The sequence below is a fragment of the Bidens hawaiensis genome, unplaced genomic scaffold (genome assembly GCF_021521415.1).
Source record: "Bidens hawaiensis isolate Kalapana, Puna unplaced genomic scaffold, B.hawaiensis_p1.1 tig00007309_1, whole genome shotgun sequence".
NCBI lineage: Eukaryota > Viridiplantae > Streptophyta > Magnoliopsida > Asterales > Asteraceae > Bidens > Bidens hawaiensis.
In genome coordinates, this window is record NW_027491506.1 from 921,762 (window position 1) to 942,610 (window position 20,849).

Here is a 20,849-nt window from a genome sequence, read left to right on the forward strand (position 1 = left end):
TTCGAACCTTCGAAAGTGTCTAGCTGATGAGAACCTTCATATCCCTCTCAAAGAGGTACGTATCGATAAGACAATCCACTTTGTTGAGAGACCGGTGGAAATAGTGGATCGAATGGATAAGGAAACCAAGCGTAGCCAAATCCCTTTGGTCAAGGTTCGTTGGGAATCTAAGCACGGTGCGGAGGTCACTTGGGAACGTGAAGACCAAATGAAGACTAAGTATCCGCAGCTTTTTGCTACGGATGTTAATTCCTAATTTCGGGACAAAATTTCCTAAAAGTTGGGAATGCTGTGACATTCGTCAAATTGAATTAGTATTTGTACTCGTATTTATTACTCGTTTGTAATCGAATTGTCGCATTTAATGAAACGTTGACTTATTAATTTTGTTATTCGGTTTTATCTTTTTTTGCGCGTAACTCGTATTAAAATACTTATAATCGTTAAAGTATACAATATGTACAATCTAACCCCTACCTTTAGTTTTACAATTTCTCACCACCAAACCTAAGATTAAGGACTTGGTTGCAAACTTTATTCAAACTCCATCCTTCCCTCCTCCATTCCCGTCACCACTATCAGCCCCCCCCCCCCCTTCCAGTTTTGATTTCATTTGACCCATAAATCGCGGGATTGGATTAATTAGGATGATTCTAAACAAACACGCTCCTTCCTGTTATAGTATAACGCGTGATTGACAGCTATTTCATATCAAATTGAATCAATTTTCGTTAACTAAGGTCGCGGCTGAATTTTGATCTTGTTAGCCTATAAATACGAGTCCAAAACTCAATCAAAATGCTCCACACCATCATCTCTCCATCACGAAACAAAACCCTAAGACAATTGCATCTAAGAAGCAGTTATTAACCTCGTTTGAATCCGTCTTCTGGCCGCGAACCCTAACTCGTCGTCCTCGTACAATCCGTAACCAATTAAGGTAATTTTTACATGTTTTTGGATCGGAATGGCGTGCTTATCAAAAGCCCTAAATCAATTTTTATCAAATGTAACGAATTAAACGAGTTAATCAAACTAGGGTTCATTGTAGATTTGGGGGATAACCTAACTGATACATAAATATATTTTCTTTCTGTGTTCTAAACAAGTTAGACACTGGCTCAGATGGCCAGTGTATGTATTGTTAAAACCCTGAACCAGCCTGGGGCGCGGGTTCAAATTTCCCAGGCCCGGTTTTTATTAATTTTTTTGGTCTTAATTCTTTTCTTTAATAAACCCTATTTTATACTAAAACTGAAATTGTATCACACTCGTTTTGTAATATACCAAAAATTCGAAACAATAAAATAATAAATGTCGATTGTTGGAATATTGATAAACCGATAAAACGTTAATAAACCATGATTTAAATATATTATAATAATAATATTAATAATAATAATAATAATAAAAGTAAATGTAATGATAAATGAAGGGCTATTCTTGCCAATTAATGAAAGAAAATTTGAAAACCATGCAATCTTCTTCTTCCCGACTTTTCCGACGACGTGATCGACTCAACAACAAACAATACGACTATATCAGGATTTGATTTTGTTTCAAACTCGTTTAATATATATATATACGATAACATTCCAACGATTTTCATTGATCCAAAAACCTGAAATCTTAACCTTTTCTCTCTACCACATACACCATCGCCGCCGCCCTGCAACTAGCAGGAGAAACCGCTAACGGTTGTAGCTTGAGGAAACCACCGCTTCCGCATACGGATCTGTGTTAGCAAGAAATCACCAACATCCTCGTTTCCTGCTCTTTCGAGTTATGCCACCCACAACGGAATCACGAGTGCCAAAACACGACACCACCACCACCTGCCGTTCTAACACCACCAGCATCGTCACGCTGCTCGCTGCCGCCAGCGCTTCTAGTTATCACCGGAGAAAAACATCGCAACCACCATTATTTGTTTGAAGGAAAGCCGCCGCCACAGGAAACCGATTGAGTACCGCCGTCGCTGCCACAAATCTGCCACCATCGCATGACAACAATTGAAGGTAACAGTTTAATACCAGATTGACTCGGGTAATTTGCTTGTTTCTATCAATTTGACCATGAAGATGATAAAGAACACGGACTGTGTTTCAATAAAAGTGTATATAGCAAACTGATTTTTAAAAAAACACTCCACTGGTCTGGTTTTTAAATTCCAACTTGATAAACTGTTTTATTTTAACTCATATATATCAAGACTTATAAGAATAAGAATTTGAGTGTGATAAAAACATGATTTAAGTATAATCTATTGTTCAAATTATAAGCTTATATATATATATATAGGGTTTATAAATGTATGAATGGATGAGACCTAATGATGTAGGAATTTATTAAATAATGTAAACAAGATAAGAATAATATTGTAAATAATAACTACCATGTTTTGATTGTGAATGAAGATTTATAAACATACAGAGAGATAGTTATTTGGTCATATATTGAAAACAAGACAAATAATACGTTAACACCAACAATGTATGTGAATGCAAAAATTATAATATAAGTGATTGTAACATTGTAGGTCTTTGTAAAGTTTAAATCAAGCTTAAATCTTATTACAGTTATCGTCATTCGCTTATAAGGTACGGTTTCTGTTTTTATTTCCTCTTAGTATTAATTATATTCCGTTACTTCGTAGTACGGTTTCTGTTTTCGTTTACTCTTAGTATTAATTATAGTCCGTTACTTCGTAGTACGGTTTCTGGTTTCTTTCACTCATAGTATTAATTACGTTCCGTTACTTCGTAGTACGGATTCTGTTTCTTGTTACTTTGTAGTACGGATTCTGTTTTTCTTCACTCATAGTATTGGTTCTAGTCCATTTTATATTCGATGTCCGTCACTTCGTAGTGCGGATTTTTGTTATCTAGTTCGGTTTATTCGTATGATATGGTTATATTAATTTTATAGCATGCAATAGGTTATATATATTTTGAATTAATTATTGCATGTTCCTGTTTAAATATCTTTTAGTTATACGACTTTAGTTCAGTACTCTGTTACCCGAGCATTTCTGACTTGTCGTTGGGGCGTCAATGACATGGCACTTATCGTGACAGTGCGTAATCAAAGTTCACGGCGTCCCTGAAAGTACTCATGTAGTACCTTGGCCACTTAGAGGCGTATAGATCGATCTTAGCTCTGACTTCTGACTCCTGACTCCTGACTTCTGTTTGAGATGGAACAATGTGTGCACGCCACCCACACCGTCTCCTTGGTGCATGGACTAGCTAGCTGTGTACCCCTCTGTTTAGGCTCTGGGTGCTTCCGTATTACACGACCTATTTATTTTAACATCATCGTCGTGTATTTTAGTAATTATATTTTGTTTCGCTATATTTCTGGTCCGTTTTGATATGTGTATATGCATTTGATTAAATTTGAGTATATTCAGATTACGTCCCGATCGTGTATCGGATTATGTTTCGCATTTAATTATAGTTCAGTTAAATGTTACACGTTATATGTTACACGTCACACATTATATGTTACAACTTATATGTTTCTGGCTCTGGGTGTTTTTGTTATAGTTCTGATATATTTCCGCATGCGTTTGACCATGTTCTGGCCAAGTGTCGGATCATACATCCGAATTTTATTAAGTATATGTTTCGGTAAAAAGGGTTGGTTTCGAGTTTGAATTGAAGTTCGTATATTTATTCTCTTACGTCTGTCCTTACCTATACTATTGTTCTTTCCGTTACTGGGCAATTTTTGGCTCAGCCGTGTTTTCTTGTTTGGTTTTTCTTATTTTGTTTTCAGGTAATCCGGGATTCGAGGAATTTAGTGATGAGAGATAATAATGAAGTTCAAGCTTTTAAAAGTTAATTCATTTTGTTTAATAATATGACGTAGGTTGCATTAATTTTTGTTGTATTTTGGATTGTGGCATTGATTTGATATCTGTAATAGTAACACGTCAGCCTGTTCCGGGTTGTGGTGTTACAGTTATGGTATCAGAGCTTAGGCTCTTTCCTGTAGAAACTTAAAAATATTTTTATTTTAAAACCTAAATAAATATGACATGTGAGGATTGGGTATACGTTGAGCTAGGATTTCCTCTCTTGTTTCTATTCATCCGATTCGTTTCATGAACTTTTCGTTCTGATATGAAGACGTTCTAATACTCCAGGTATATTTTTCTTTTATTCCTAACAATCGTGACCTGCATGTGCTCATTGATTCTAGTTTCGTTTAGTTGTTCGTGTCTCAGTAGTTATCGATACACTAGGTGGTACTCTTTCTAGCCTGGTTTGTTTTCATTAACTAATGTGCCTTATACGTGCTAACTGATGTGCCTTATATGTGCTAGTTGATGTCGGGGTAACCCACTCCGTGTTCTCGCAATTTCTGTCAAACTTCTTAAAATATGTGCCTCCTTAACTCTTTGACTTTTAGTTGTTGTTACCTCTCTGTCAAACGTAACTGTCTATCTACTGTATAATATGGTTCCTTATTTTAGTAATCTTAAATTTCGAGGCCGATGTTTTTTTAGGAGGTAAAGGGTTGAAATACCTGATAGTAATGTAACGTATAGAGTTAATTTCGAGGACGAAATTCTTTTAAGGGAGGTAGAATTGTAATATACCAAAAATTCAAAACAATAAAATAATAAATGTCGATTGTTGGAATATTGATAAACCGATAAAACGTTAATAAACCATGATTTAAATATATTATAATAATAATATTAATAATAATAATAATAAAAGTAAATGTAATGATAAATGAAGGGCTATTCTTGCCAATTAATGAAAGAAAATTTGAAAACCATGCAATCTTCTTCTTCCCGACTTTTCCGACGACGTGATCGACTCAACAACAAACAATACGACTATATCAGGATTTGATTTTGTTTCAAACTCGTTTAATATATATATATATATATATACGATAACATTCCAACGATTTTCATTGATCCAAAAACCTGAAATCTTAACCTTTTCTCTCTACCACATACACCATCGCCGCCGCCCTGCAACTAGCCGGAGAAACCGCTAACGGTTGTAGCTTGAGGAAACCACCGCTTCCGCATATGGATCTGTGTTAGCAAGAAATCACCAACATCCTCGTTTCCTGCTCTTTCGAGTTATGCCACCCACAACGGAATCACGAGTGCCAAAACACGACACCACCACCACCTGCCGTTCTAACACCACCAGCATCGTCACGCTGCTCGCTGCCGCCACCGCTTCCAGTTATCACCGGAGAAAAACATCGCAACCACCATTATTTGTTTGAAGGAAAGCCGCCGCCACAGGAAACCGATTGAGTACCGCCGTCGCTGCCACAAATCTGCCACCATCGCATGACAACAATTGAAGGTAACAGTTTAATACCAGATTGACTCGGGTAATTTGCTTGTTTCTATCAATTTGACCATGAAGATGATAAAGAACACGGACTGTGTTTCAATAAAAGTGTATATAGCAAACTGATTTTTAAAAAAACACTCCACTGGTCTGGTTTTTAAATTCCAACTTGATAAACTGTTTTATTTTAACTCATATATATCAAGACTTATAAGAATAAGAATTTGAGTGTGATAAAAACATGATTTAAGTATAATCTATTGTTCAAATTATAAGCTTATATATATATATATATAGGGTTTATAAATGTATGAATGGATGAGACCTAATGATGTAGGAATTTATTAAATAATGTAAACAAGATAAGAATAATATTGTAAATAATAACTACCATGTTTTGATTGTGAATGAAGATTTATAAACATACAGAGAGATAGTTATTTGGTCATATATTGAAAACAAGACAAATAATACGTTAACACCAACAATGTATGTGAATGCAAAAATTATAATATAAGTGATTGTAACATTGTAGGTCTTTGTAAAGTTTAAATCAAGCTTAAATCTTATTACAGTTATCGTCATTCGCTTATAAGGTACGGTTTCTGTTTTTATTTCCTCTTAGTATTAATTATATTCCGTTACTTCGTAGTACGGTTTCTGTTTTCGTTTACTCTTAGTATTAATTATAGTCCGTTACTTCGTAGTACGGTTTCTGGTTTCTTTCACTCATAGTATTAATTACGTTCCGTTACTTCGTAGTACGGATTCTGTTTCTTGTTACTTTGTAGTACGGATTCTGTTTTTCTTCACTCATAGTATTGGTTCTAGTCCATTTTATATTCGATGTCCGTCACTTCGTAGTGCGGATTTTTGTTATCTAGTTCGGTTTATTCGTATGATATGGTTATATTAATTTTATAGCATGCAATAGGTTATATATATTTTGAATTAATTATTGCATGTTCCTGTTTAAATATCTTTTAGTTATACGACTTTAGTTCAGTACTCTGTTACCCGAGCATTTCTGACTTGTCGTTGGGGCGTCAACGACATGGCACTTATCGTGACAGTGCGTAATCAAAGTTCACGGCGTCTCTGAAAGTACTCATGTAGTACCTTGGCCACTTAGAGGCGTATAGATCGATCTTAGCTCTGACTTCTGACTCCTGACTCCTGACTTCTGTTTGAGATGGAACAATGTGTGCACGCCACCCACACCGTCTCCTTGGTGCATGGACTAGCTAGCTGTGTACCCCTCTGTTTAGGCTCTGGGTGCTTCCGTATTACACGACCTATTTATTTTAACATCATCGTCGTGTATTTTAGTAATTATATTTTGTTTCGCTATATTTCTGGTCCGTTTTGATATGTGTATATGCATTTGATTAAATTTGAGTATATTCAGATTACGTCCCGATCGTGTATCGGATTATGTTTCGCATTTAATTATAGTTCAGTTAAATGTTACACGTTATATGTTACACGTCACACATTATATGTTACAACTTATATGTTTCTGGCTCTGGGTGTTTTTGTTATAGTTCTGATATATTTCCGCATGCGTTTGACCATGTTCTGGCCAAGTGTCGGATCATACATCCGAATTTTATTAAGTATATGTTTCGGTAAAAAGGGTTGGTTTCGAGTTTGAATTGAAGTTCGTATATTTATTCTCTTACGTCTGTCCTTACCTATACTATTGTTCTTTCCGTTACTGGGCAATTTTTGGCTCAGCCGTGTTTTCTTGTTTTGTTTTTCTTATTTTGTTTTCAGGTAATCCGGGATTCGGGGAATTTAGTGATGAGAGATAATAATGAAGTTCAAGCTTTTAAAAGTTAATTCATTTTGTTTAATAATATGACGTAGGTTGCATTAATTTTTGTTGTATTTTGGATTGTGGCATTGATTTGATATCTGTAATAGTAACACGTCAGCCTGTTCCGGGTTGGGGTGTTACACGTTTAACCAAACCGAAGCCTATTGAACCTTTAAAAATAGAGTTTATGTAATGTTTTCGTGTATATATATATATATATAATTCGGAATTTATATATTAATGGTTAAGCTATAGTTTTCGTCTAATATTCCATTACGATTTATCAAAATAACTAAACTAATAAAAGTTTTAATTACATTTTAATGAAAACCTGTTTTAATTATACGTAACAAACTAACGATCCCCAAATCTATTATAAACCTATTTTTGTTTTGTATTCCTGTTTAGTTCATTATTTTCGCTTTAGATATTTATGTTGCTTATACTATATAACTAGGACAAATTGTCGGGACTTCTCGCGGAACCACCTTGTTGCTTTAATCGCTACCATCTTCTTGTTACCGTATTCCCTATTCCAAGTGAGTTCTTCATAACCCCGTTTTACCTTTTTTAATATTTTTGTGGTGTAGCATGTCACAAGTTTTATCTCGTTAGTTATGTGGTTATTTATAAACATATTCACAATTAGCGTACATGTTAATATTATTCTTGCATATTGTTTATGATTATACGTGAACTTGCTTGCAACGTGTTTACTATTCTTATGGTGGAAGCTACGCAAACGCATACACATACACATAGTGGGAGAGTCCGACGGGACGTACCCGCGCCGTCTAACATTATGACTTCGGTTGTTCGTAAGGTGGTTCTCATTTCCCCTATTACTACGACCTTGGCTAACGGAACGGGAGGACGACATTAATTGATTTCATTTACTTTGCGCTTGGATATTTATTGCATTACAAATGTTGAATCGTGGTTTTTATATATATGTATACTCAAAAACTTATGAAAACTCACCAACTTAATTGTTGACAAATATATTATTTTCAACGTACTACAGGTTGAATCGATGGCATGCTAAGGATGAAGATCATTAGTATACCTTAGGATATTTGAATAAAGAACTTATTTATTGTTTTGATGAAGTGTTTCGTTTTATTTTTAATTATGAATAATTGTGTACTTGTTACGTTACGAAATGAAATGATATAATTATTGTCGCTTTAAATAGTGTTACGAGCTATGAGTGATCTGTACGTTACACCCGGGCGTATTCCGCTTAAAGCCGGGGTGTTACACATAACTCGGAAGGTGGTTTTGGGTATGTCATCTTCGTGGACACGGAGTTGGTGATAACCCGAACGGAGATCAATCTTAGAGAAACATGCGGCTCCTTGGAGTTGATCGAAAAGATCATCGATACGCAGAGGGGATAACGGTTCTTGATAGTAAGCTTGTTGAGCTCATGATAATCGATACACATACGAAGAGTACCATCTTTCTTCTTTACATACGAAGAGTACAGTCTTTCTTCTTAACAATATATCGTTACAAATATGGTTCGGGTGCTAGGTTAATCTCTACAATACGTATTGCTTCGGCTATTGTACACTGGGAATAGACAGGCTAGCAGGGGTAGCTCGAAATATATTTTAAGGGACCTCTGTTTAACGAAAATCCTCAGCCACAATCAGAAACTTCACTTTGTTTAGTTTTGCAGCTAAGAAGGTGCAGATGACTTTAGGTGATCAAGACGGGTTCACCGAGTGAATGATTGTACAAGAAGACACAACTCGAAGGTGATGCATGGGTCTCGGTCAACACGGGCTAGACGATGTGAACAAATTTCTGGTGCAGTTTCAACACAATGATCAACGATTTCGGCCCGGTTTCAACTCGTCTCAAAGAATTAGCTATATATTGTAGCATAAGTTAAGATCCTTGGTATGAATCAAGATATGTATATATGTTATATTTTGTATTAATCTTGTTTAGATTTATATACGGTATATGTACTATGATTTTCCAAACGTATAAATAGAATATCTTTAATTATTTTATTAATATTATTTAATAAAAATGTAACCCAAGTTCTAGAGTAAGTAGACAAAAGTAACTTCTTCGTTTAGATCATTTAGGAATGAAGTTTTAAAATTGAACATTAGTTTAGATTTGACTTACATAGTAGCTGACATATTAAACTTTCAAATATTTATAACAAATTTATAACATGATTGAACTATAGTTTAAACATATACAATTTAGACGATTACAGAAAATAAAAGAAAGGCAATTACCATGCATAACAAATAGAGGTTAAAAAAAACTAGTTTAAATATAAAAATAAAATTCACCTTACATATAACGCATGAGCAAACTACAAAGGATTACGACCTATTTTTCAATATATGAGTATTATTGGGAAAAAAAATGAAAACAAAAATCCTGTAAACTAAAGTATTGTGAGGAGGCACTTTCGAAAACTCCAAACATTCAGCTTCAATGTGAGCATGGACACTTTTGAGCCATTCGTTTGTTGATTCTCTCCCACCAAACGTAAGATTTGATGAGGTCTCCTCTTATCCATCATTGGTTATCATTTTGGATGTATTCTATCCCGGTCTTTTCTATTTCTATCTAACATGATTGTTTTCGATGACGGATTTTGATTGGTAGACTTTTTGGAAAGTCGATATATGGATAAGCAAAAGCTTCATCTGAATCCACCAATTCCCACTCGTATTTTAGGACCAAATGGTGGATAAATATCGCCATCTCAAGTTTAGCTAGCTCTGACCCGGTGCATAGGCGGGGCCCACCACCAAATGGCATGAAGTTATTTGCAGTTGCACCGGTAGCTGATGTGATACTTTTATTCTGTAATAAAAAGAAACACTTATATATGTCAGATGTGTCCACGTAACTATATAACCGTTTCTATCGTGCCATCTTGTTAAAGCCTTTATACAAAGTTTATGTTTCTCTACTGGTTACATGCCTAATTAAATAAAACTTCTATTTCATCCAACTTAGTAATTATATATGTGTTCCATAAAATAAAACTGAGAGGGACATATTAAGTGGGAATGGAGGTGAATGAATGCACGTGCACCCTTTATTTTAATGATCACCATCATCCCTACACGCACGGAGTAGCAGTTGGGAGCGTGGGCCTTTCATCATCAACATTCCTTATTGGGCCCCACAAGCCGTACACGTGCGACCAATATTAGGCCTGCTTCTATTGGGCCCCCAGTCATTATACGTCCATACCTTGACTTCATAGTCTCTTTCTTTTGGGCCCACGTCTCTTTCCTTTCGGCTTCTTTTTCAAGTGCTCTTTTTTCCTTTTATTTATTTACAAATATAGTTTTGTCATAATAATAACAACTCCCTCTTTTATATAATATCTAGCTAAATTATATACATATATTTATACATACACATTATATATCATAGAAAATACTGATAAAAATATTTGTAATTAATGTTCGGGTTGCCAAACAATTTATCAAAGATTTTGACATATTTATGTGGGGACAAATGTTGTCCTACAAGTGTAAATACGTTCATTATGAACAAGACACCAAAAAGTTTTTGGGGCTACCAATTAAACCGACAATAAATTTTATCAATCGTTCCACTCCTTCACAAGAGGCTTTATCAAACAAGTCTCTAACATAGACACAGACTTTAGGTTGATCTAATTATCAACTTTTATAATTGTTAAAAATACATATATTAGTACTAACCTGCCATCTCCAGGGATCAAAAAGGTGAGATTGGTCAAAGTGTATAGGATCCAAATGCACGGCTGCAATCACTGGCAGCACTTTCCAGCCACATGGAATGTCATAACCTTTTTAAAAGTCAAAATTAGAAAGCTTAGGGGTCACTCTGTCATAATAGAATGCTATAAGGGGTCAAAATGTAAGTATGAAATGAACTAATGTGTGTATTACCTTTATACTGAACATCTTTAATAGCCTTTCTGTGAAGGAATCTCACCACATTCCCGAATCTTAGCGTCTCGTTGATTACCTTCAATAACACAAATCAATCTTATTTAGGTAAAAAATTAATATTATACGGTTTGACTTGGTCAAGTCTAATGTTGTACTTTATAATAATAAGAAGAAGGAAAATTTGATTTAAATAATCCCACCTTTAATGGATTGGCCAATAATAATCTCACCTCCGGTATTTCCCGCTGGCAGTCCCACCTTTTCAACGTTTTTTGTTTTATAAACCAGCGTTAAAAAAAACTTAATGGGGTTAAGTATTTGCTTATGTGGCGAGTGACTAGGCTTTTTAATATCCACCTGGCTTTTCCCTTTATATCCCCCCCCCCCCTCTCATTACCTACGTGTAATACTCATCATTTAAACCCCAAAACTAACCACTGAGGTTAACCACCACTCCTCCGGCCACCACCTCTACTACTTACCCCACCACCACCACCGCTTATCACCACCAACACACGTCGCCATCACCACCACAAGCCATCAATCCGCCCCCCACAAAAAACTCCATCTCTGACGACCATTAAATCCGGCCACCTGACCACCACCATCACCGTTGCCTGACCACGCCACCGTCACAACAAGCGATCAACGCCACATCTCCGTCTATGCTTTCTTTCTCATCCACAACCAACACCAAGCATCACCATTAAATCCGGCGACTGCTCAAAGCTGACGGCAACAAATCACCACCACAACTTCAAGATGTCGGTGACCACCAATCACCGCCACATTCAGACCTTCTCTATCCTCTCTCTCTCATCCCAAAAATCAATCAATGGCTCAGAGATAGAAGAAACTGAGCCGAAACCCTAACCTTATGCTCACCGTCAATCTCCGACCGTATATCCGATCTCAAATCCACCGTCACCATTGACTTTCGTCCTAACTCCGCCGCCGTGCCGGAAATGAAATCGAAACCTCAGATCCGTCCAGAAATATTAGGGTTTCTAAAGGGAAAAGCCAGGTGGAGAGGGGGGGATATAAAGGGAAAAACCAGGTGCATATTAAAAAGCCTAGTCACTCGCCACATAAGCAAATACTAAACCCCGTTAAGTTTTTTTTAACGCTGGTTTATAAAACAAAAAACATTGAAAAGGTGGGACTGCCAGCGGGAAATACCAGAGGTGGGATTATTATTGGCCAATCTATTAAAGGTGGGATTATTTAAATCCAATTTTCCTAATAATAATAATAATAAAGTTTTACAAACATACACATAAAAGGAAAAAAAAAGTAATTAACTTACACACTGAGTGAATTCCATCTTTTTATAGTCATCCCAAGTCAAATCCTTCTCCCCTGATTCCTTCTTTGCCTTGACAATTTCTTCATGTTCTTCCTGTTAAACATCGCCACACGTAATTAACGTGTTAAAATACCTAATACAGTCCAAAATTCATATGGATTGTATTAAGAGGAAAGGATACGGTGCAGGTATCCCTTCCTTGAATGTGTTATCAAGTAGTACATATATAAGTGAGGAATAAGGACTGGGGCCTTACCCTAAGTTGATGAACCGCGGTCGGACATGCTTCCAAGAAGTAAACGGCCAAGGCTATGGAAACCGAAGAGGTTTCATGACCAGCAAAAAGAAGACTCAATACCAAGTCAAGTATTTGCTCTTTCGTGAGGTTTGAGTTCGTTAGCACCCATCCAAGTAGATCATCTTCTACACGGTTTTCTTTATCGGATTGATTCATCCTTTCTTTCATCTTCCCTTCGATGAATTTAAGAATCGTTGATCTAGACTGTTTGTTCCGAACCATAATTGAATCAAGATTCAAACGAACGTTTAATAAGAAATATATTTGTGAAAAAAACCAAGAATTAGGGTTTACCTTTAGAGCTTTTCTGTATGCGGTTCCAGGGAAGTTTAGAGGGGCAGAAACCACACCTTTCATGAAAGTTACATACTCTTTCTTGAGTTGCTCGGTCTCTGGTTCACCAGCTTCTAAACTCATGATATGTTTCGCCATTAAGTTAAAAGTAAACTGTAAAAAAGACACGATCATATTAGGGTGTCAATGTCCATCTTTAAATAAACATCATCATTGTAAGATATTTAACAGTTTCAAATTAATTAGTAAACAAAAAAAAAGAAAAAAGATGTTTGCATATAGATAACACATGCATTCATATAAGGAAAATAATTACCTTCTTTGCTTCATCTTGGGCAGAAAAAGGTGAGTTTTCTTTCCAAGAATCCAACACCCACAAAATACTTTTCTCAACTTCTTTTACCAGTTGAGTTTTGAGCCTGGCATTGGTTAAGAAGTTGAGTGAGATTTGCCTCATATCTCGATGCATGTCCCCAACCAAAACCAACATGGACCATTTGCCAAGAATGCCCCCTATACTTCTTGGATAGCTACATTCAAATAACCTCCCTTCATTTTGCAATATGTATTTATTCAACCCTGGATCAGCTGAAACTATGGTTGGTTCCCCAAACAAGTTGGACTTGTATATCTTTCCATATCTGCACACAAACAAACAAACAAATTACTTAACTTATGATCATGTCTCTCCATACTGTTCTTGAAACATGTGAATTACCTGGATATGTGTTGTTCCATGAAAGTCCCTATGGTGGTGGCCGAGTACGGTTTGAGGTAGCCGATGGTTTCACCGAGGAACGGCAAGCCGCCCAGGTTCCCCGGCGGGAGATTACGGGTGGAAGGGCCGTGAGTTCTTCTTTTGACAAGATTCAAGATGAGACAAAGATTAAAGATCAGAAAAGATACAAGGAGCAAGAACTCAAAGTCAGACATCCTTAAGGATTCTTCAAGATTCTTGATAGTGTGTGTGAGGGGATACATGGATTGGTAAGGAGAGTGTGTGGGATTAGAGTCCACCTTTATAGAAGTACATGATGCTGGCAATGTTCCATCTGATGGTAAAGGAAATTTCTACTCTTTTTGGAAGATTTTTGTATAGGGTGATGAGTTGGAACAAAAAAACAAAACTTAATTTTAGTTTTCAAAACAAACAATTATTTTTCCTTGTCTTTCGTTGCTATTACTTTAATCACCCAACACCATCTATTACCTTAAAAAGTTAAATTCATTGTTTATTTTAAATGTTTTATACAAGGAAAAATATTTTTGATTTAGTATTAACATAATTAGTGTAATAAGGAAAAATTTTCAATAATATACAATATATAACAAAATTAGTGTGAAAAGGAAAATACTTTTGTCTACAAAATTATTGTTGTATTTAGTGATTATACATAAGTCGTGTTAAATAGATAATATTTGCATTTAATGCATAGAATATTTAATGTTATAAAGAAAATATTTCTGTTTAACCAAATAAGTTCTTAAAATAAACTATAAACATAGTATCTTTATCATATCTAATATAAAAAAGATAATGATGCATATGTGGCAATTTTATGTTACTACTAGGGTATAGCTGTGTTATACACGGGTGGAAAAACATATCAACAAAACATATCAACAAAACATAATAAATTTAAACAACAAATTCAAGTAACACAATACTTCTTCAAACTTTCAGACCAAAATGTTAACCATTTACATTGTCTAGATATTAAAAGTTAAAAGTTACAATATGTTAATGTACATCGAACAACCAAAAAATATCAACAAAAGACATAAGTATGTTCTTTCATATTAAACCACCATCAACTTCTTCAAATATTTATCAAAATAAACTCATTTTGCTTCACCACCTGAAAATATAAGAAAACAATAGCATCCAAATTAAATATACCAAAATAACATATTTAATAATGAGTAATATTTGAACATTAATAAAGTTGTTTTTATTAATTTTTTATTTTTTAAAACATTTATATTATGTTTAAAAAACTTATTAGTTAAAATAGGTAAAAATATAATACGTGTTTATTATACATTATTGAGAAATTTAGTGACTTTAATATTTTGTGAACACAAATTCAAAAAAAAAAAATTGAACATACGTACACAAATTTAAACGGTGAATATAATAAGGAAATTATGTTTCGGGTTTGGAATCTCATAATCAATTGAATCTAATATAAATAATAACAATAAGAAATTATGTGATTACATTAATTTTTGAAAAACAAAGTGAAATGTATATTAATAATTCGTTGAAAAATTACGTAGTTGTAGCAAAAATATTGAAATTTGGATGTAGTTATGATAGAATGTCAATGAAGAATACGATATCGAATGGTAAACTTATAAGTAACTGAAATTTAAGTTTAAATTTGGTCTTCCATGTAAAGATAGAAATAATTTGAAATATCTTGATTCATGGGAATAATAATATTAATAAATTATGAAAAGTTGTCATGTTTAATAATATTCACTAAATCATATGTGCCGAATAATATTTAAAAATGATGATAAAGCGGATATTTAATTTATGATATATTAAGTATTGATTATTTCATATATGTCAATTTGAATATTGTGTTCTAAAATAACGTGATTATTATTTTAGTATTAATTAATAATTAATATTCACGTAAATTAAAGTAAGATTACATTACAATTATGGTAAGTATTTTTAGTTTGACAATCAGTTTTTTGAATAATAAAATGATAACTTAATCTAGTTAATGCCAAATCACAAAAATTAAAATCAAATCGGTTTTAATTTTACTAATATGATTAATTAATTTAGAAATAATTATAAAAATGAATATCAAATCGGTTAATTTGAAAACTTCAAAAAATTATGGAAAAATTTTAAATGAGTTTAGAATTACGGAGAGTATTAAAACCTTTAAAACATTGTTGAAAGATTGGCCAATTTCCGAATTTAAAAAGAGTTTAAATATGTTAATTAAATTTTGTAGTTTTAAGTTTAAATTTGGTCTTCCATGTAAAGATAGAAATAATTTAAAATATCTGGATTCATGAGAATAATAATATATTATGAAAAGTTGTCATGTTTAATAATATTCACTAAATCATATGTGCCGAATAAAATGTATAAATGATGATAAAACGATTATTTAATTTATGATATATTAAGTATTGATTATTAGAAATTATGTCAATTTGAATATCGTGTTCTAAAATAACGCGGTTATTATTTTAGTATTAATTAATAATTAATATTCACGTAAATTAAAGTAAGATTACATTAAAATTATGACAAGTATTTTTAGTTTGACAATCAGTTTTTTAAATATTAAAATAATAACTTATTTTAGTTAATGCTAAATCACAAATTAAAATCAAATATGTTCTAATTTTACTAATATGACTAATTAATTTAGAAATAATTACAAAAATGAAAAATAAATCGGTTAATTTGAAAACTTCAAAAAGTTATGAAAAGATTTTGAAATGAGTTTAAAATTATGAAGATTTTGAAAGATTGGTCAAATTTCGAATTTAAAAGTAATTTAAATATATATGTTAATTAAATTGTATTAAAACCATTAAAACAATTTATTGAGTTTAATGCTGATATTCAAAAATTTATTCAAATTCCGAATTTAAAACCATTAATGTTGAGTTTAATATTGATTGGTCAAATTCCAAATTTAAAAGGAGTTTAAATATATAATTCATTTATCTACAAATAATGAATATAATTAAATATTCAAGAAAGAAATATACATTAATATAAAAAAATGCATCTTATAAAGTAATGCTCAATCCATGAAAATTAGTTTGTATCAGTCGGGACATTAACCTGAAATTATAAAGTAGAATATTAATGTTGATATTATGGAAAATTTGATATTTATTTTATAACCGGAAAAATTGAATGTCTTACTGGAAAAAACAATATAATGATAATAACCATGGTATCTCAAATTTAGATTTAGAAAGTAAACTAAAATATTCCGTAAATCAATCGGGTAAATAATCTGAAATAATAAAGTTTTGTTATAACATTGATATTATGGAAGATTATAATTATAATTTATAACCGGATAATTTAAATTTGTCTTAACAGAAAAACGAAATATTGATATTGTCCATGGACGAATGTAATTTTTTAATTAGAACCTAGAAGAACAACATGTAAAACAAAAAAAAAAACAAAAACAGGAAAGAAAAATATAAAACTTCAAATAAATATAAAACAACCATTGTTATAGGTATAACAAATAACCGGAAAACTTAACGGAAAAACTTACCAGAAAAACATAAATACGTCCACATATTAGCTTCATCGCCCTTTTTTATTTACAACCTAAACTGATTTTAATCAGTTGACAATGAAAATAAAGATAAAAAGGTTGGAGGAAACAATAACCGGAAGAAAATATAATGTTGCCGGAAATACATATATCAACAATCGGAAGTTTATTATAAAATATAAACTTACCGGAAAATGATTAACACAAATCTAGATTAGCCGGAATATATGAGAGGAAAGAAAAATATAAAACTTCAAATAAATATAAAACAACCATTGTTATAAGTATAACACATAACCGGAAAAACTTAACGGAAAAACGTAAATACGTCCACATATTAGCTTCATCTCCATTTTTGATTTACAACCTAAACTGATTTTAATAAAATTAGTTGACAATGAAAACAAAGATATAAAGGTTAGAGGAAACAACCGGAAGAAAATATAATTTTGCCGGAAATACATATATCAACAATCGGAAGTTTATTATAAAATATAAACTTTCCGGAAATTGATTAATACAAATCTAGATCCAGAGTAGCCGGAATATATGAGAGGGTGAAAAGAGATCCGGCTAATAGAGACGGAGAGAAAAATATGTTTAGGGTGAAAAATTATGAATTATTAAAGTTTAAATATAGGGTGTTTGGTCAACATGACACGTGACAGCCTAATAGAGAATATATGAATGAAAAGTTGCTGACTGGAATGCACATGTGGATAGCCTAGAAGAAGGCCATGTGTACAATTGTATTGCATTAATAGTATTTGAAGATACTATTAAACCAATATATCTTTTTCACATGTTATTTACCTAAGTTATCCACATAGGATGCCAAATATACAATTTCTATAAATAAATTATCCACCTAATAAACAATTTAATTTTAACATTAACTCCTAAGTTGAAAAAGGTTTCAAATGAAATATTATATTCACCATTTATTGAGTAATAAATGCAATTAATTTTCTTCATTGTTATTTTTTAAAAGTTTGAGACTTTGTTAAGTTTTTTTTTTAATTTGGGAGATTATTTATAAACGTTTGGACCGGTATGTGGCAATTTTATGTTACTATACTATTAAATTAATACATCTTTTTCACATGTCATTTACCTAAGTTATCCACGTAGGATGCCAAATATACAATTTCTATAAATAAATTATCCACCTAATAAAAAATTTAATTTTAACATTAACTCCTAAGTTGAAAAAGGTTTCAAATGAATATTATATTCACCATTTATTGAGTAATAAATGCAGTTAATTGTCGTCATTGTTATTTTTTAAAAGTTTGGGACTTTGTAATTTTTTTTAATTTGGGAGATTATTTATAAATGTTTGGACCGGATGTGTGGATGTTTGGATTGAAATGGAGGTTTAAGTTTGGATTTATTGTTACTTTATTAAATGTTTTAGTCAAAATTTTAACCGTTGTATCTCATTGTTATATCTGTAGCATTCTTTCTGTTGTGTACTTATATTTTTTATAATTTCAATAAAAATAGTTTTTATAACACACAACTTATGTTACAACATCTACATGTTTACCTTCATAGTTTACAATATATGGCTTTAGTAGATGATGAAGTTTAATTAATATGTCATTTTTTTGTTTTATGGTATAAGTTAGAAATATGGTTTAAATTGTTATTTTTATATGTTTATCTTTGTATGTTGGATTCTTTTAAATTAAAACAGCAATGTGATACCTTATATTATTAACGCTATACTATCTGACGTTTACAATTCATTAAAATGTATAGTACACACACTGTAGGTCCCATGACCGGTTAAAATAACACAACAAACTAAGTACTAGTCGTTCTTGAATCAACCTCATAACTAGTTGGTGGAAACAACTAGCTAGACCGAGATCTTGGATCTTGTGGTGGGTAGTATGGTGGCTGAAAATAGAGAGGGTGAGGGAAGTTGAGTGAGTTTGTAAGTCTTAGATAATAATAATGCAAAGGGTTGTTTTGGTGTATGCCATACACACACAATATATAGTGTGTGTATTGTCATACACCCATTTCATTAACAAATGCCCAATGGGCTTCAAGTATATCAAAGCCTCGGGCCCAATATATACAAACGTAAACACATAAACGTAAACTAAAATGAGTTACAAATACGAAAGACTTAATAACAAACCTGGCCTTACAATATCCCTCTAGTCTTTGGTATTTGCTTTATTTCCTTCTCACCACTCGCATTCGGACTCATAGTCAAATACACCACCTGGATCTTCTTCAAAAGGTTGCTTTTCAACAAGTAATCTGAAAAACTTGTTGAACTTTCCAACGATGGCGTTCGTGTTGTCACGACGGACATCTTCGACTGTACAAAGGGGCGACTCAACTAGCTTCCTGAGGTCGTGGAGTCCAAATCTAGCCAGTTCATGTTCATCAAATAATCTGAGCTTGTGACTGCGAGTGCAATGCATGATGACCTCACCGTGTTCGTTGTCGAATTCCCAAGTGATGAAGTCGTGAAGAAAGTCGTCCTCAAAAGGCATTCCATGGCAAATCGGTGGGCCATGGTTGTCAGGCATCCTGTAAAGTCTTTTTTTGGACGGCTCGTTGTTGAACGGATTTATCTTCTTTACCTTGAACAACTTACCCGGATTGACTGCAAACGTCGGGTAGTCATCTCTCCATTCCTTCTTCAAATAGACTATTTTAAACCATGATTCAAGGGTGTCTTTGCTATCATCACGAGCTACAGTCTTTCGAAAGTTGTTCATGTCTAGGGTCGATAGCGAGTGAAAGTATCTCGGTAGGAGAGATATATGAGATCTCCATTTGCACGTCGAATAGCCCATCTTTGTCTATCGTTGTGGAATTTGGCGTAAAAAATGGGATCAGAATCATGGAAAGGCTTCGACCTCGAACGTATGCTTCCCATCCTGCTCACACTATAGTACTTGATTCCTCTTATTGGTCTACCTCGAACAGGAGCAGCAACAAAAGTGAAAACGTGCTAGTCAATGGCTGGCTCAACATTCTCCCTAGTTGGTGGTGTGTCGGGGTTGGGAGAATAGCTGATGCCGTTATTATCATTTTTATTTTCTTCCACGACTTCTTGAACAGAAGGAACGGTACATACAAAAGAACAAACGTTAAATAAAGAGGTGAGCTCAGCCTCCACCGTAGCTTCCGTTTCCCTCATTTTCTCAGCCTCCTTGGACTGCTCAACATCAGCAGTCCTATTTTCAGTGGCATCACCGCTACCACTACCACTTCCACCACCACTACCATCATTATTACCACTACCATTTCACCACCACGAGTATCATCATAGCTATCGTACTCGTGGTCATCATCCTCATCATCCTTCTTCTCATCATCATCCTCGTCATATCCATTATCCGACTCATCATCATCGTCCTCATCATCACCATCATCACCATCATTACCATCATCACCACCACCTTGTGTTACAGGTTGTACATCGGAACGAATAATCATTGCGATGGTGAGTACGACACTTACTTGTGCATGATTGGTGGGTGAAACAAGTGTTTGAGCTTGTAGTACAGACCTGCTCCGATGTAACAGGAGTAGTAACAACAAGACCGGTGCCGGTGCCTGTC

The 20,849-nt window shown here is 33.5% G+C and overlaps 1 protein-coding gene across 1 annotated transcript; it reads right to left on the reverse strand.

Moving 5' to 3' along the window:
* Positions 1-9,470: 9,470 nt before the first annotated feature.
* LOC143634947 (cholesterol 22-monohydroxylase CYP90B51-like) lies at positions 9,471-14,163 on the reverse strand. Its single transcript, XM_077102894.1, has 8 exons — positions 13,695-14,163; positions 13,293-13,617; positions 12,977-13,129; positions 12,641-12,886; positions 12,385-12,477; positions 11,076-11,154; positions 10,866-10,972; positions 9,471-9,990 (listed from the first exon to the last, which is right to left on the reverse strand). Exons 1-8 carry the CDS (start codon positions 13,955-13,957, stop codon positions 9,751-9,753), a joined length of 1,506 nt encoding a protein of 501 aa, XP_076959009.1. The 5' UTR covers positions 13,958-14,163; the 3' UTR covers positions 9,471-9,750.
* Positions 14,164-20,849: the final 6,686 nt, after the last annotated feature.

Bases quoted from the DNA above. Each gene is read 5' to 3' on its own strand.
- LOC143634947 (XM_077102894.1), bottom strand. From the start codon at position 13,957: ATGTATCCCCTCACACACACTATCAAGAATCTTGAAGAATCCTTAAGG. The intron at 13,130-13,292 runs GTAATTATTTTC...TCTTTTTTACAG, and splicing joins CCCAAGATGAAGCAAAGAAG to TTTACTTTTAACTTAATGGC. The intron at 10,973-11,075 runs GTAATACACACA...ACTTTTAAAAAG, and splicing joins TAAAGATGTTCAGTATAAAG to GTTATGACATTCCATGTGGC.